The sequence below is a fragment of the Spea bombifrons genome, chromosome 5 (genome assembly GCF_027358695.1).
Source record: "Spea bombifrons isolate aSpeBom1 chromosome 5, aSpeBom1.2.pri, whole genome shotgun sequence".
Classification (NCBI taxonomy): domain Eukaryota; kingdom Metazoa; phylum Chordata; class Amphibia; order Anura; family Pelobatidae; genus Spea; species Spea bombifrons.
The window spans coordinates 11,381,660-11,396,736 of NC_071091.1; the positions used below are offsets into that span (position 1 = coordinate 11,381,660).

At 40.9% G+C, this 15,077-nt stretch overlaps 1 protein-coding gene across 1 annotated transcript in view; it reads left to right on the forward strand.

Annotated features, from left to right (window-relative positions):
* MPP7 (MAGUK p55 scaffold protein 7) overlaps window positions 1-15,077 on the forward strand; it is a 143,174-nt gene that overhangs the window by 73,538 nt on the left and 54,559 nt on the right. Inside the window, exons 5-7 of the mRNA XM_053466014.1 lie at window positions 1,599-1,676; window positions 6,800-6,880; window positions 14,482-14,613. Of these exons, the coding sequence (XP_053321989.1) occupies window positions 1,599-1,676; window positions 6,800-6,880; window positions 14,482-14,613 (291 nt within the window). The remainder of the gene's footprint in view (window positions 1-1,598; window positions 1,677-6,799; window positions 6,881-14,481; window positions 14,614-15,077) is intronic.

A 15,077-nucleotide genomic window follows, 5' to 3' on the forward strand; every position in this document is an offset into this window, starting at 1 on the left:
TTTCAGACGAAATATTTGAAATGATTGCTTTTGCAATATGGTGGCATTGCAGAGAATACACACACGTTCTGTTATTCGTCGGGTTGATCTACATACCAAACATTTTTTCCATATGACTTCACGTAACACTTCAGCAGACGCTAATGATGAATCGAACTTGGTGAGGTTCCCGTGTGAGGTTCCTACCAGGTAACTCTTGTGTGCCGTATCCAGCTAGCTCAGTAAAAAAATGGATGTATACGGCGTGTATATAAATATATTATATATATATATATATATATATATATATATATATATATATATATATATATATGTTATTCCTTCCCCATAAATCTTGGAGTGTTACCCTTTGGGAGAAAATGTAAATAGCTTCACCCTTTTGAGTGCCAGAGGAAATACGTTGCTGAAAGGGTTGCATTAAAGTGACCTTAATTTCCCTAAAACACTTATTTATGAGACGCCTATGATAGAGCGTAGCGATGACAGCAGCGTAGCTCCGTGTGCGTCCCCAGTTACAGCCCATCTGGACGTAGTACGTTTTGTAGATTTTTTTAAAACCCCCAAAACTTAAATTTGTGGCCTTTTTGTTCGTGTCGCCAATACTAGGTACCAGCACCTCTTTTCAAATCCTAATTGAAAGTACAGCATTTTATTCCATTGTATATCGCACCTTGCCCCCCCCAACTAAAGGGGGGGGCAAATAATTTTGTCGCCTCTGTTAAACATGGAATTTATTTACAATCACACATTGCATGTCTGTCCTTCATTCTGCTTTATTTAAACCTAAAATCTGCTAATATCCCTGAATGCCTTTTTACCAATGTGCGTCGTGGCCGGCTTTCAGGATCCCGACGTTTCTAATGGTGGCTGTTTAAAGGGACACTTGTTTTTGTTTGGGGGGGGTATGGTTAGAAGTGTAGATAGAAAGAAAAAAAAAGTGAGGATTATTATTTTTATTACCGGTATTATAGATAACAGAAATAATAATAATAAAATACAATTCATTACATATTCAGTTATTTCTACAACATTTAGTAGAAGAATAATACATCTTTTCCTTCATTGTATCTATAAAAACATCATATTGCGACTGTGTTAGTAGAACATAGCATTGTGATATTCCGATACCCGCCGAACAATGGTTAACAGAACAAGTAGTGGGTCATGTAACAATTTGGACTTACAGAACCCAAAGGTGAGGAGGGCCCTGTTCAGAGGAGCTTACAATCTAGGAGTTGCGTTTCCTGCCACATTTGATGCCTGAGCTGCAGTATTCTATTAGGGGGTTTGCTTTACTTATACACCATCGTGTCCTTGCGACGTATGCTTTTCAGGATCCTTTATGTGACACGTGTACATGTTTGTGCTGTTAGTTTAGATTTTGTTCTCGTTTAAGCTGATCTCTGTGTTCTTCAGCTGCTGTCTGTGATGATACCAAGAAGAACGCATCCCACAGAGGGGGTTTTATGCCCTTAAAACAACCCAATGGTACTTGGCCAGAATGCACCCAGCATTTACGTACCCAGCCACGTGTACCATGTTACCTCTTTTAACTCAGCAGCAAATGCATTATTAAGCTTTTCATTTCTGTGTTTCAGATACACGAAAAATTGCATTATTATGAGAAGGAGAACCCGTTGCCCGTGATCCACAGCGCTACTTCCCTGGCCGATGACGTAAGTATACGCTACCTGTCTGCGGCAGTACGCTTGCCCCCGCGTCCTCTTATGCGTTCAATAGACGCAAAGTAAGCATATAAGGGTCGTCCTCTTGGTAGAAACCCTATTGTGCCAAAAACATATTTCCAAACCTGCTGTCACATACATGCGGTGACTTTGGTTTGATTTGTGTTTAATGGCTTGCAGTGGGGAGAAAAGCCCCTGTATTGTAGGTCTGTTCTGATTTAGTTATTACATAATTAAAATTACAGGCTGTAGTCCCACAGAGGGAACAAAAGCTGCCGTTTGACAGTGTTTGGAGAAATCCATAGACAAGAGGAATGTCTTAGAAAAACACACACAAATGAAATGTCTCTCTTGCTGACAGTGCAAGAAAAATGACAGCTCGTACTAGAGAATTGAAGTAAATAAAAAGCACAGAGAAGGGAGTTGTCGGAGCCGCCTGGTGTGGCAGATCAGCCGTGATTCATGCGCAGCCCGGCTTCCAAATTGCTGTCACAATCCGAAAACCTCGCGCAACCAAGAGGTCGTCGGCAGTGATGGAGTAGTCAATTTCCTGTGCCTATAATTCAATTAAAACAAAGAAAAAAAGCACACCTGTCACGTCGTAGTAGCGTTTTTTTATTGCACACGGGGGAGAGATCTAACACACAGGTTGTGCGCAACGCGGGGCGACTAAAATGGAAAAAAGCGGTAAGCCTTTAAAAAAAAAAAAAAAAAAAAAAAAAAATTTAAAATAAAATATCCATGTAAGTTCTTCAGTGAAGGGAGAAGACTTGTCGGATATGGTCTGTAGTTTAATAAAGATAGAAGCCATGTTTACGCTGATATTAAACGGCACGTCAGTATGTAAGGAAAATATCCCCTTGTAAGTAAATCCATTTTTAAGGGATCAGATAAAATTGGATGCAGAGAGATATACTCCTGATACTCCTGCTGAATAGTAAATCTCATACCCAGGTGCAACTTGAGAGCTGAGTCTTATTATCATTACAGTGAAAATTAACAACATTTGAAATCCATAAGATTAACAAATATTAAAACAAACAGGTACGGAAGGAGAAGGGGACCCTGCTCTTATAATCTTATCGGTCAGAGAAGTGTCCATCTAAATCCTATCGATGTAAGACAGAGTGCAGATCACCCCCAAGAAAACACCTAGAGATATTGGGAATCCATAGCTAACAATATAGTAACTCTTTGTATGCCCTGCAGTATAACGCACTATACTATTTTTTAACACACTTTAAAATGTATTAATTTGTATTACTATTACAGGATACATTTATTAGTTAATGAACATATCATATCCTTATCCTTACACAGCTGCACTTGTCATGGACAACATAATAGAATAGAAAAGAAGAGAGCAGGGGTTTGGTTTATGGAGTCATCAGGATAGGATAGATGTTCACATCTGTTAACATGTTTTCTGGGTTATCCATGTCCCACGAGTACGCGGATCTCTTATCGTATATATCTAGACATATCAGAGGAATCCGCCAGCCATGCTTGATATTTTTTGGAAGTGCAGGGATTCCCCACTTGTTCTCGTAGACGTTTTGTGCAGACTACCCTTAATCTAGAAGACGGAGAAGAAAGAGGAGCTCCTTGTTCTTATAGCACTAGATGACTGATGAGGCATTCTGCTCGTCTACTGTATAAAGATTAGGACCTCTTCAGTTCTTAGTCTTGTTCTAGATTTAGGATAGCTTTATGTCTACATGTTTAAATTCCCTTACAATGGTAGCCCTACCACTTCTGCTAGGAAGCTGTTCCATTAATTTACCACCCTTGTGTGCGCATATGTATGTATGTGTATGTATATATACATATATTTCAATTCAAAATGCTCTTTTTCAGCCGTCTATTTCATACATTTCATATATCTTTTAAAATTACGTAATGCTTGAATATATTGGAATCCACTTACCATCCTCCCCCCCCCCATTTCTTGGCAAGGGACAGCCGGGGATTAAACAAAGTGGTGACTATCCAACACTAGATTAAGAAACAAAACATCATGTACATTAGTGAACATAAAACATCTCAAAGAGGGAAAAAAATCAACCACTTTGACGACTTTGCACATCTTCTGTTACAGTTTCTTAAATCAGCTCACAAAACTGCAGAAGAAATATGTTTCCTCGTAGAATTGGCCTCGTTCACAAATGTTGGTCAAAGGCATGGAAATTGGTGTTCTCCTAGTAATACAATAGCACTTGGCATTTTTGCCTCAAAATTATTGTTAACTCTACTAGCGCTAAAGGGGAAGTTCCCCAAACTTTTGCGGTCATCTCAAGCTTGGAGGGGTCAGTGTTTGTTTTGAACTATTTAAAAGGTTTGACAGGGGTCTAATCCCCCTGGCATGTATCCGAACACCGTTCCTACGCCGGAGACTTAGACGTAAGCCATTAGAAAAAGAAATCCCGTGTAATCCACAACCGAGAAAATTTATAGTTGTGTTCCAGTTGCGGTTCTTGGAGAGGCTTACGTTGTGGTTTAATTTTAGCCCTTATCATATGTATTTTTAAAATTCATGTTTTTATTTTTCCATGACCTCCTAGATTGAAAGTAGTAAACGTATCCAAAACAATTACATATGCTGTATATATACGTATATTTATGAACATCGGGGTCTACTGTCACTGGGAATTAGAAAATAAAACATGGATTTATTCAGTGGAGGAGCTATTCACCTTTTAAAACACACGCGCACATACACACACATACATTCACACGCACACACACACACACACATACATTCACACGCACACACACATACATTCACACGCACACACACATACATTCACACGCACACACACACATACCTTCACACATACATACACATTCACACGCACGCGCACATACATATACATACACGCGGACATATACACACGTGCAAACACATGCACATACACTCGCACGCACACATACATATACATTCGCACGCACACATACATACATATACATTCGCACGCACACATACATACATATACATTCGCACGCACACATACATACATATACATTCGCACGCACACATACATACATATACATTTGCACGCACGCACACATACATATACATTCACACGCATGCACACATACATATACATTCACATGCACGCACACATACATATACATTCACACACACATACATACATACATATACATTCACACACACACACTAATGTCAGTAACCTAAGCATCCCCCAGAGGCTTTCACCTTTTTCCTGTAGTATATGGAGCTTATTCACTAGACAGTGAGGGGCCTGCGCTGGAGAGTTTCTCTTGCATAAAGGACTCTATTGGCCCGTTATAATGCATATTTACATAAAACTCACTGTTAATGAGCTAACCCACCATGTCGCATACCTTCTGGAGCTCAAAATGCTTCTCATTTTAAAAACCCTAGTAATGGTAAGTAAACTGCATTGCAAACGTGTTGTTTATGTAACGAATGGTATTTGTTTCATCGGACTTTCATTTATGTTTAAAAAATGCATATCTGCAGAGCTATAGCCAACTCTGAATACAACCACATTTCCATTCATGAACTTCATCATCCCCGTAACATAGCGCTGTGTTATATACACACATTACATATGAAATATTGTTTGCCACATGCCAGGAAATGTTGGTTTTGAATTATATCGCCCTCCCCGTACTCATTCCACTGTGTTCCAAAAGGTGGACACATTTTGCCCATTATAAGGAAAAATGTCTGCCTGGATGAATGCGCTTTGTGTGACTTGCCAGTACATTCTGGTAGCAGCGTGCAGACATGAACCGTTTTATCTATAGCCTCGGAAGGTATTAGAGAGGTTACAGTAACATGCGGTTTGCAAGCAGAGCCAGGAATCTGTAATTAGAGAGAGCATGGCTGTATCACGGAGGACTGCAGGAACGGGCATACCCACCATAGAGCAAGCATAGAAATGACACTGTATTTACTGGATAAAAGCCTTAAAATAGTATCTCCGTCTGAGGCTTCCACGGGGATATTTGATACCTACGGGAAATGTTTATTTGTAATAAGATAGTGAGGCTTATTCGTAGTTTTGAGACAGACGGGCAGTGCCAGATTAAGAGCCTTCTCCACACCCAGGTACATCGCTCCCCCGCCCACCCACCAAAACAAAAAGGTTAGCCGCCAGGCTCCACTCCTCGCACCCTCCTGCTGCTATGTTACACGGTAACACACCGGGGGCCACCGGAGTCTGAGAGCCCCCAGACTGTGTCCATAGAGTGCTGTCGGCCCCTCGCTTAACACTGCGGGTCTGGTTGCTTTGTATTGGCTCCGTTGGCTCCTGTATGGTCGGTGACCGGCTTCTAGTGGATTAGATCCAGTTTTGTGCTCAGCAAGTAGAATCTCTGCCTCTGGTTACATCAAAAGTGTTGTATTTGCTTAATATCTAGATTTTAACCACATAGAGGGGGCCTCGTTAAATTTGTTAAATGTAGATAAATGTGTTTCTTATACTTAAACTAAGTTAAAAGGAGCCAAGGGTTGGAAACGACAGGACCTGAAGCCGGTTTGTTTTATGCACATGTCTGAACTGCCCTGCTGTTACATGGCTTTACTTACATGTACGTGTAAACATAGCAAGAGAGACAGCGAGCTCTCAATCTTTGGGGCATTTTTCTTCCTTACCTGGGTTTCTAACAGCACATCCTCTGTGGCTTTTTGGAAGCAGAGCCGATTTCACCACCTCATTCAGAAGCAGCTTCTTCTTTATATTTGTGTCTGAACAGTCAGTGTCAAAGATTGATCCAGTCGTTTTACAAGCAGGCCTTTGTCTGCACGCAAAGAACGATTTACCTAAATGAAGTGCCGGGCTTTGCCCTTGTAACCATAAATCAGAATGTGATCTGACTACTCCGGTGCCAGATTCGATTACTTGACTTAAACTCAGCTGAAAGAACTGGCTTCAGTCAGGTCCACAGGGGCCCAGAACAGAAAAAAGCAATGATTAATAGTCTGTTTGTGCTCATGCTGGCTTCTGTTTGAGCACACTGGAAAGCAATAATCTCAAACAAGATAGATTCTCGGTTGTCACAGAGGCACCGGGTGAGACAATACTCAGCTAATGTTCTCGGTGTCAATTCCGTCTCGTTCACAGCTGGCTGAAGAACTCCAGAGCAAACCGCTGAACAGCGAGATCAGAGAATTGTTGAAACTCCTGTCAAAACCAAATCTCAAGGTGAGGACACGTTACACCTGCAAGACACACACAAAATGTCCATTAACTGAATTTTTTTCTCTTTTAAAGTGGATTATTTATTTGGAAGCCAACTGTATTATTTATTCTTTTTTGGTACTATGTGCTTTGAAAAAGTAAATTGAGAGAGATCGCTTTTCCATATCCATCCCAAAATAACGTACGGTTGATGGACTGTAACCTCTAAATTAATATGTTGTGACAGATTTCAGCCAGTGAAGAAAATATGAATGTTTGGACTGGTGGATTTGACGCGAGTTGTTTTTTGTTCTTCTGAAAATAAGCATACGCCGCGGTTCACTCAAGGTGAGACCCGCGTAGCTGTAGCTAAAAGAAGTGACGGTGTTTCCTGTGTAGCGGGGGTGATGTCACTAGCAAGTCCATTATTGTTGACTTGAGATAAATATTAGTGACCCAAATCTGTAGAGCTGTGAAACTTAAACCAACAGCAGGTAGCCTTCAAAACTTCAGGGGTACCTTCAGATGTCCATTCCATACCTTTCTTCTACGTCAAAGGTCCTGAAAGCTTGCATGGTACATTTTACTCCATGAACATTGGTCCTCTCAAAGGTCTCCCATATCCCAGACTCAGAAACATCTCGTTAATCAGTAGTTTTTATTTTCTAAAATGGATAAGTGGCGAGGATTCATTTAGAACATTGCATACAAGTAAATTACACCCCCAGCTACATTATATCCAGCTACATTGTAGATGTTTCAGTGCAAATTCCTGTGGTCACTTTTTTTTGTTTCTAAGACTTATTTTTACTGGAAAATGTTACCATACCCTTTAAATGTGTATTTTAGTGCTGCGTAATATCTTCTGTCAGGACATTACTCGGGACCGTATGGGTCTGTAATGGTAGAACTGGGACAAGCGCCGATTCACTTTGTCAAATAGGATATACAACATTGTATTGAGTCAATATTCGGGTTTGAACCATTATAAAAAAAATCTGGGCAGAATATGCTCTTCAGAACGAGGGCTTTGTACAAACTGCTGTGAAATTACATTCACGGAAATCACACATTTTGTTTAAGACAACTTTTTTTTCTGGTTTAACTTGTTTCTTTTCTGATAAATCCTGGTTTGTTATGTGAGAATGATCACCTTTTTCACCAAGTTTAACCTCAATATACCGATATACCCCAGCTTAGTTACACTGTATGCATTCTTATAATGGATGAAGAACAGAGCAGGGCCAAGTACGCAACGAGTGAGAATATTGACCAGCATGAGAAATACAATGGCTGGCAGAGTGGCGATGAATTACCTGATTGTGAGAAAAAGCTATTATAATGCATAGAATAATGTGTTTAATATGTACTGGGATTAAGCAAACCAGCATGACCGAGATCACATGTTCTGTGTAACATTCTGCGGCTCTTTGTAATACAACGGATACCAACCTGAGCATTTTGGATCTAGAGATCCACGTCTGGCCGGTGCCTTATCCGCCTCCTCGGTCTGATGGAACAATGCTGCGTTTGTGCTCAGAACCCCGGAGTCGCTGCGTTTCATGCTGTATCATTTAACCAGCGATGACAGGTGCACAGCTGGACCACATAAGGTTGCTATTAAAAGAAACACAATTAGATGGACGCTTAACGTCTTAAAATTATAACCAGGTAGATGTTTTTATAAACTTATAAAAGAGAGAGAGCACTCACGTAAATGTTTAGCTGTCATCTGCTTATGAATGTATCATCTGGATGTAGTATTTAAAGGAAAAATGTGTGCTATGTTCTTGCCATCTAGAACAGATGGAAACGCTTTGCCCTTAAAGCTACAGACTACCATTGTTTGACAGATGGGCAGTTTCGAGGGTCGGTCAGGCAGCTAAGGGTTTTTACCACTTTTCTTGTGCAGGGGTTGAGTGTGTGCCCCACCGGATTCAACACGTGCCCCCCATCCTGCACCCTTTGCGGAAAAAAAATAGACATAATTTGGGAATCCAGCCATTTCAGAGAAGCGATATACGTCACGTCAGACAGTATCGGCAGCAGTATAGCCATAGTCTCCAACGGTCATGCTTGCATTTCAGGTACCCCTTTATCTCGGACCAAGCCCAGCCAGATAGCCAAGCAGTCTGAGGGTATGTTTAGGGGACAACATAGTCAATGTACCATACCCACCATGTAGAGCACATTCTCCAAAAAAGCATTCTGTAGAAAACCCATAAAATGAGCATAGAAATTGCCCAGTCATGGTGTAAATGCTGCCTCTCTTGCCAGCTCTCTTCTTTTCATGGTACAAAAACTACTGACCCCATGGTCTAATCACTAAATAAATCGTAGACTTCTAGTAGAAGAAGAGACAGATATATGGCCATCAGATTCTCGTGCTGCCTAATGGAGAATCCGTCGATGCCCTCTCTCATTATCATCCAGCCAGCAGCTCTGTTGCCTCTTTAATGAACCTACTTGTCTTGGGTAAAAAAAGTATATAATTTCTACTATTTCCATTTATTGCACCTTAATGTTTGATACTGGTTATTGCTATTATTGGCTTTGTGCTAGAGCAAGTATCAGTAGCTCCTGTGCGTTTACCCCTCTGGCACTGAGTGGGTTAAATAATGTTAGGCATTGGAGATGTTTTGTTGTATTATATCCGCAATTAATATTTGAACTGTTCTCGGGCTTCAGTCTTGGACTGTATGGAGAAATACATTTTCTTCAAAGTGATCTGTAATTTCAAACCCCACTTCGTATCCAGGGGTAACTCGAGTTTTTCTTTTTTATTTTCGCTGACTGTAAATGGACTGAATCTTTTCTGCTAAATGACATTTTCTGGGCAGTATTTATTTTCAACAGCGCTAAAACCAGCGGTTCGCTTGCATTTCCTTATAAAAAAAAATAGAAGCTTTTTCGGCTTTAATAGCCAGTGTTTTTAAAAGTTATTAAAATGTCATGTATTTTAAAATATCTGGTTACAAACAATTTAGTGAAATGTAAACGGGGAATAAGCAAAAGGCAGAGGCCGAGATGTATGGTAATGTCTTTTAGCCGTCTAAAATAATACTGGGATTAAGACACAGAATGTCTACTTTATAACCGCACGCTAAGGCTTAGATAATAGAAAATTATAAAAGTTAATGGTATTAGTTATGCTTATTAACCTACAGAAACTCCCTGTTAAAGTATTCATTTATTTACAGTTTATTATGTCTTTTAGGGATTCATATTCATAATTAAAGCAGAACTGTCATTCTAGATTGTCCTCAATCCTGACTCCTGCGTCTGTATACATCATAGGAATATGTCCCTCCTCCATTTGCTTTTGTTTATATAAAAGTTACGTCTGTTTTTTTATTTTTTTTATTTTGCGTGGTGTATAGGAGCTGCCATCTTACCTCTGTGTGGCATATTGTGACTTGTGCCTTGCTATTGGAAGACCAGGCTACCTGTAACTCCGCTGCTCAGTGGGGCAGATAAAGGGGAGATCAGTTGGTACAGTCCTCCATAGTTTACTCTTTTCCCGCCATTGCACGTCCATCGCATGTCATATCCTGGACCGCTTCTCCGGGGTGCGGGAGGGGGTCTTGACATGCCCCGCTTCCCGCCCATTTTCCCTTTAAATGGGGGTGTTTCCTGCTGATTTTGCTGATCAAAAATAAATCGATAATAGTAACCGGCACTACTATTATCGATTTATTTTTGATCTGCAAATTTGTCTTCTGAGTAAGCCAGGGCAGCACCTGGTGAATCTTCGTCCATTCATATCACCATTTACCAGAGGCTTCCTCGTGAGCTGCCTCGTCTTTTATGCTGTTGTAGCTCACTTCGTGAGCCATCACTTCTTGTAAGTTGCTCCAATAAATAGGGGCCGCATTTTTTACTTGCTATACTGTGTCATGGTGTTATTTCTTTTACACAGATCATTGGAAAGGACTGCATTTTAGACTGTCCTGGATATGATATTTTCACATTGTTTTACCCTGCGCTTCCCTACCTGTATCCATTATTCTTGTTTTAATAGTACTGTGAGGAGTACTAAGGAGGAGCTGCAAGTACGCATGTTGTTATAATTTCACACACACCTTGTTTGCAACTCCTCTATATCACGGCGCATTCTGAAGGTCCAACACCAGAGACCTTTTCTGCAGCCAGGAGTGAGTTGGCCCTGCATAATGCTCAGTGAGAGTTTTTTAAAGGATGCTCCCGTCAGGGCCGGCCTTTGGGGTGTGCGACCTGTGAGACCGCACAGGGCGCCACACTCCAGGGGGCGCCGCCGCGGGGTCTGCCGCAGCGCGGTCCGACGCCACTGCCGCCGCGGGGTCCGCCGCAGCGCGGTCCGACGCCCCTGCCGCCGCGGGGTCCGCTGCCGCCAGTATGGGGGCACCCGGCACCCCTCCAGAGACGGACAGTAATGTCCGCCGCTGGAGGAGCAGGCTCGCAAGGGAGCAGTATCGGAGGTCTTTAACAGACCTCCGATACCGCTCCCTTGTGATCCCCGCGGCAACAGCTGCTGTGCGCCGGGGTTTGCTGTCAGATCCCGGCGCACAGCACTGAAGCCGCGCCCACCGGTCTCCATGCCCTCTGACCCGGAAGAAGAGAAGACAGAAGAACTAAGAAGAAGAGCGAAGAGGAGGCAAAGAAACTGAAAGAGGAAAGGTAGGAAAGCATAGAGTGACAGTGAGAGTGGATAGGTGTATATGTGTGGTTTGGTATATATGTGTGGTTTGGTATATATGTGTGGATTAGTATATATGTGTGGATTGGTGTATGTGTGGATTGGTGTATATGTGTGGATTGGTATATATGTGAGGATTGGTAAATGTGTGGATTGGTGTATATGTGTGGATTGGTATGCGTGTGGATTGGTATATATGTGTGGATTGGTGTATGCGTGTGGATTGGTATGCGTGTGGATTGGTATGCGTGTGGATTGGTATGCGTGTGGATTGGTGTATATGTGTGGATTGGTATGTGTGTGTGGATTGGTATGTGTGTGTGGATTGGTATGTGTGTGTGGATTGGTATGTGTGTGTGGATTGGTGTATATGTGTGGAGTGGATTGGTGTATATATGTGGATTGGTGTTAATGTGTGGAGTGGATTGGTGTATATGTGTGGATTGGTGTTAATGTGTGGAGTGGATTGGTGTATATGTGTGGATTGGTGTATATGTGTGGATTGGTGTATATGTGTGGAGTGGATTGGTGTATATGTGTGGATTGGTGTATGTGTGTGGATTGGTGTATGTGTGTGGATTGGTGTATGTGTGTGGATTGGTGTATGTGTGTGGATTGGTAAGGGTGTGAGAGTGATGGGTGTTATGCTGTACCATTTCCAATGTATTTTTCATTATATATAATTATGCTCTAAAGTACATCATAACTCCCATCACTCTATACTGTTCCATACAGTGGCAGAGCTGGGAGGCAGAGGCCTTGCACCCTCACCGCAGGACTTCTGAAAGGTAAGTGAACTTCAAAGAGGGAGAGGGTAGATAGTTAGGAGGGGGTAGATAGGGAGAATGGAGTGAGACGGGGTACATAGGGCAATCATACTCCTATCATGCCAAGTAGTCTACGAGTACATCCTGGAATCTGCGGGCATGATAAGAATGTGATTGCTGTTAATCATATATATATATATATATATATATATATATATATATATATATATATATATATATATATATATATATATATTGTTATTTAATTGTTTTGTTATGTGTTATGGTGTGGGGGGGTCATATTCGGTTTCGGCCAGGTAAATGCTGCACTTTCGGTTACAGTCCAGAATTCGTTTCGGTGCATCCCTACTACTAAGCCAGACAATGAAGTGGTAGGCCTACACCACATCAATGTTTGGCGTAGTATATAGTGATTGGGGTTTTGTTGCAAGTTTTGATTCCTTTCTTTTTTTGGGATGGGGGGGGCGCCAGACGAGTAGTCCGCACAGGGCGCCAGAACACCTAAGGCCGGCTCTGGCTCCCGTATTAGCAATGTGTTGGGCAGGGTCAAAAAGTTTGTAATATTTTGATTGCATAGTCAACATATGTGCACCAGATACATTTTCAGAACGCAGTATACTTGGTGTCATTAAACTGACCCATTTTGCTGCAAGGCAGGTTAAAGCTGAGAAGTGCTGCAGATTTAATATCCCTCCTGATGATCGGAGATGATGGAACTTCAAGAGTAACCCGCGCTGTCTGTTATTTTATCAGAATGTTTCCTCTCTCTGTTTTACATACACATACAGTATATGTTTAAATTGTACATTATTATGGCATTTATAGAATGTATTCTTTGAATCCAGAGGACACGTTCAGTGTTTCTGCACAAAAACACACAACCAGCCTTAAAGAAATACTCGTTGTTGGTGCGCCTGTTGCATGAGCCGCAGTGGTTGGTTTGAAGGTGGGGTGAAGGTTTGCTGACGCGGCGGTGTCCTTGGCTGATATATTTAGAATGATGGCGGAGCTTAACCCTTTCACCGGGTTCAACCATCCTTCAGGCTCCCACTTTAATGAATAACCCCTATGTCCGCTATTCAGCCAATCACACATTTTAGTTAAACAGTGCGCTTAAATACACAGTCTCAAAATTCACATACCATTTCACGGAATACCTCTAAATTATGCATGTGTAGAAACATAGCATGATTTTGGATAATTTAGATGTGCTGAAGAGGGATCATTCAGTAGTAAATGCAATAATTGAACAATATCCAGAAGATAGTCTTTTTCCAAATAAATTTGTGTCTAACGTTTCACAGCAAATCAACTTAGTTGTTCCTGTCTGGATTGCCTTACCGACTTATCCCGCTTGCGGCTAACCGTATTTTCCCAAACTAAATAAATATCAAATTAAATTCTGCTTATTTCCCTTGGCTTGGGCCAATTATGTTGTCCCGAATTTTTTTTTTTTCTGGCACAATCACAACTTGTGAATGATTGGCATTCTAGATTATAATTAAACCGGATTCCTTCTGCTCGCCAGTATCCCTGGTACACCATTTTATTTCGGATTTGATTTATAGTACTTGGGCAGTTTCCCATTTTGTAAGGGAAATATCTGTAACATTGGATCCGCTGTTTATCTTCCCATTGATTTTGTTTAATTTTCTTATTAGTTAAAAGAAATATATTAGGAAAGAAAACATTGGATCGTTTCACGGAATCCTATAATAGTTGATTTCATATCCTTAATAAAGTAAAACTGTTTGGTGCCATCCGCTGCCGACATGTCGACCTCAGCTTGGGTTCTAGAGCGTTGTAGTCCAACTCAAAGATCATGAGCTGGATGTGGCCCTCCAGAACGTTCTATAGGGCCCTTATTGCTCTATTGCATTGTATTAATCATTCGGAGCTGAATCTCTCTCCTAAAATTAAGGATTGGATAATACTCTCCTACAGGAAAGTAGCCATCAAAACACATTTAATTCGTTAACAACGGCAAAGTTATCCTTTAAATGGACTCTGAGAAACCACAGACATAAACCCCCCCCAATCACCCGGGCTTAGAAACCGTAAAAATAGAAAAAATAATTATTTATTTCACCGCCAAAACTTTGCAATATGATTTCCACTGAGCCAATATGAGACTTGTGAACTAAACTGTCATTTTCTTGCAGGCTCTTCTCTCCGTACATGACACTGTGGCCCAGAAGAGTTATGATCCCGTTCTCCCCCCAATGCCTGATGATATTGACAGCGATGAAGACTCCGTGAAAATTATCCGACTGGTTAAAAACCGGGAGCCCCTGGTAACGTCTCATTTATTTATTTTCGCTCATTCCTGGGACTTGCATTTTATGATATATTTTTAAAAAAAATCTGAATTCATTCCCCAATTTAGTAAATTCCCTGCAGTCACCTAATCAATAAGCATAATAAGGCAATTTTTTTGTTTTTTTTAGTGTCGTTGCTGTGTTTTTATGTTTTGGATGGCCAAAACACTTTTGTATGTTCTACAGGTTTTTTGTTTGTTTGTTTGTTTTTTTTAGTACTTTTGGCAGAGGGATTATTTTTTTTTAATCTGTTAATTTGCTGTTTTTTTTTTTTTAGTTGTGTGGGCTACAATATATTGGAATGCGTTTACATTTTTTTATTTTTATTTTTTTACTGACTTGATGGTGACATCAATGAGGTTCCTTTTTTAATTACAATTTTAATTTCTTTGGAAGAGGTATAAACTCAGTCTAACACTCTTCTCCCCTGTAGCTGATCG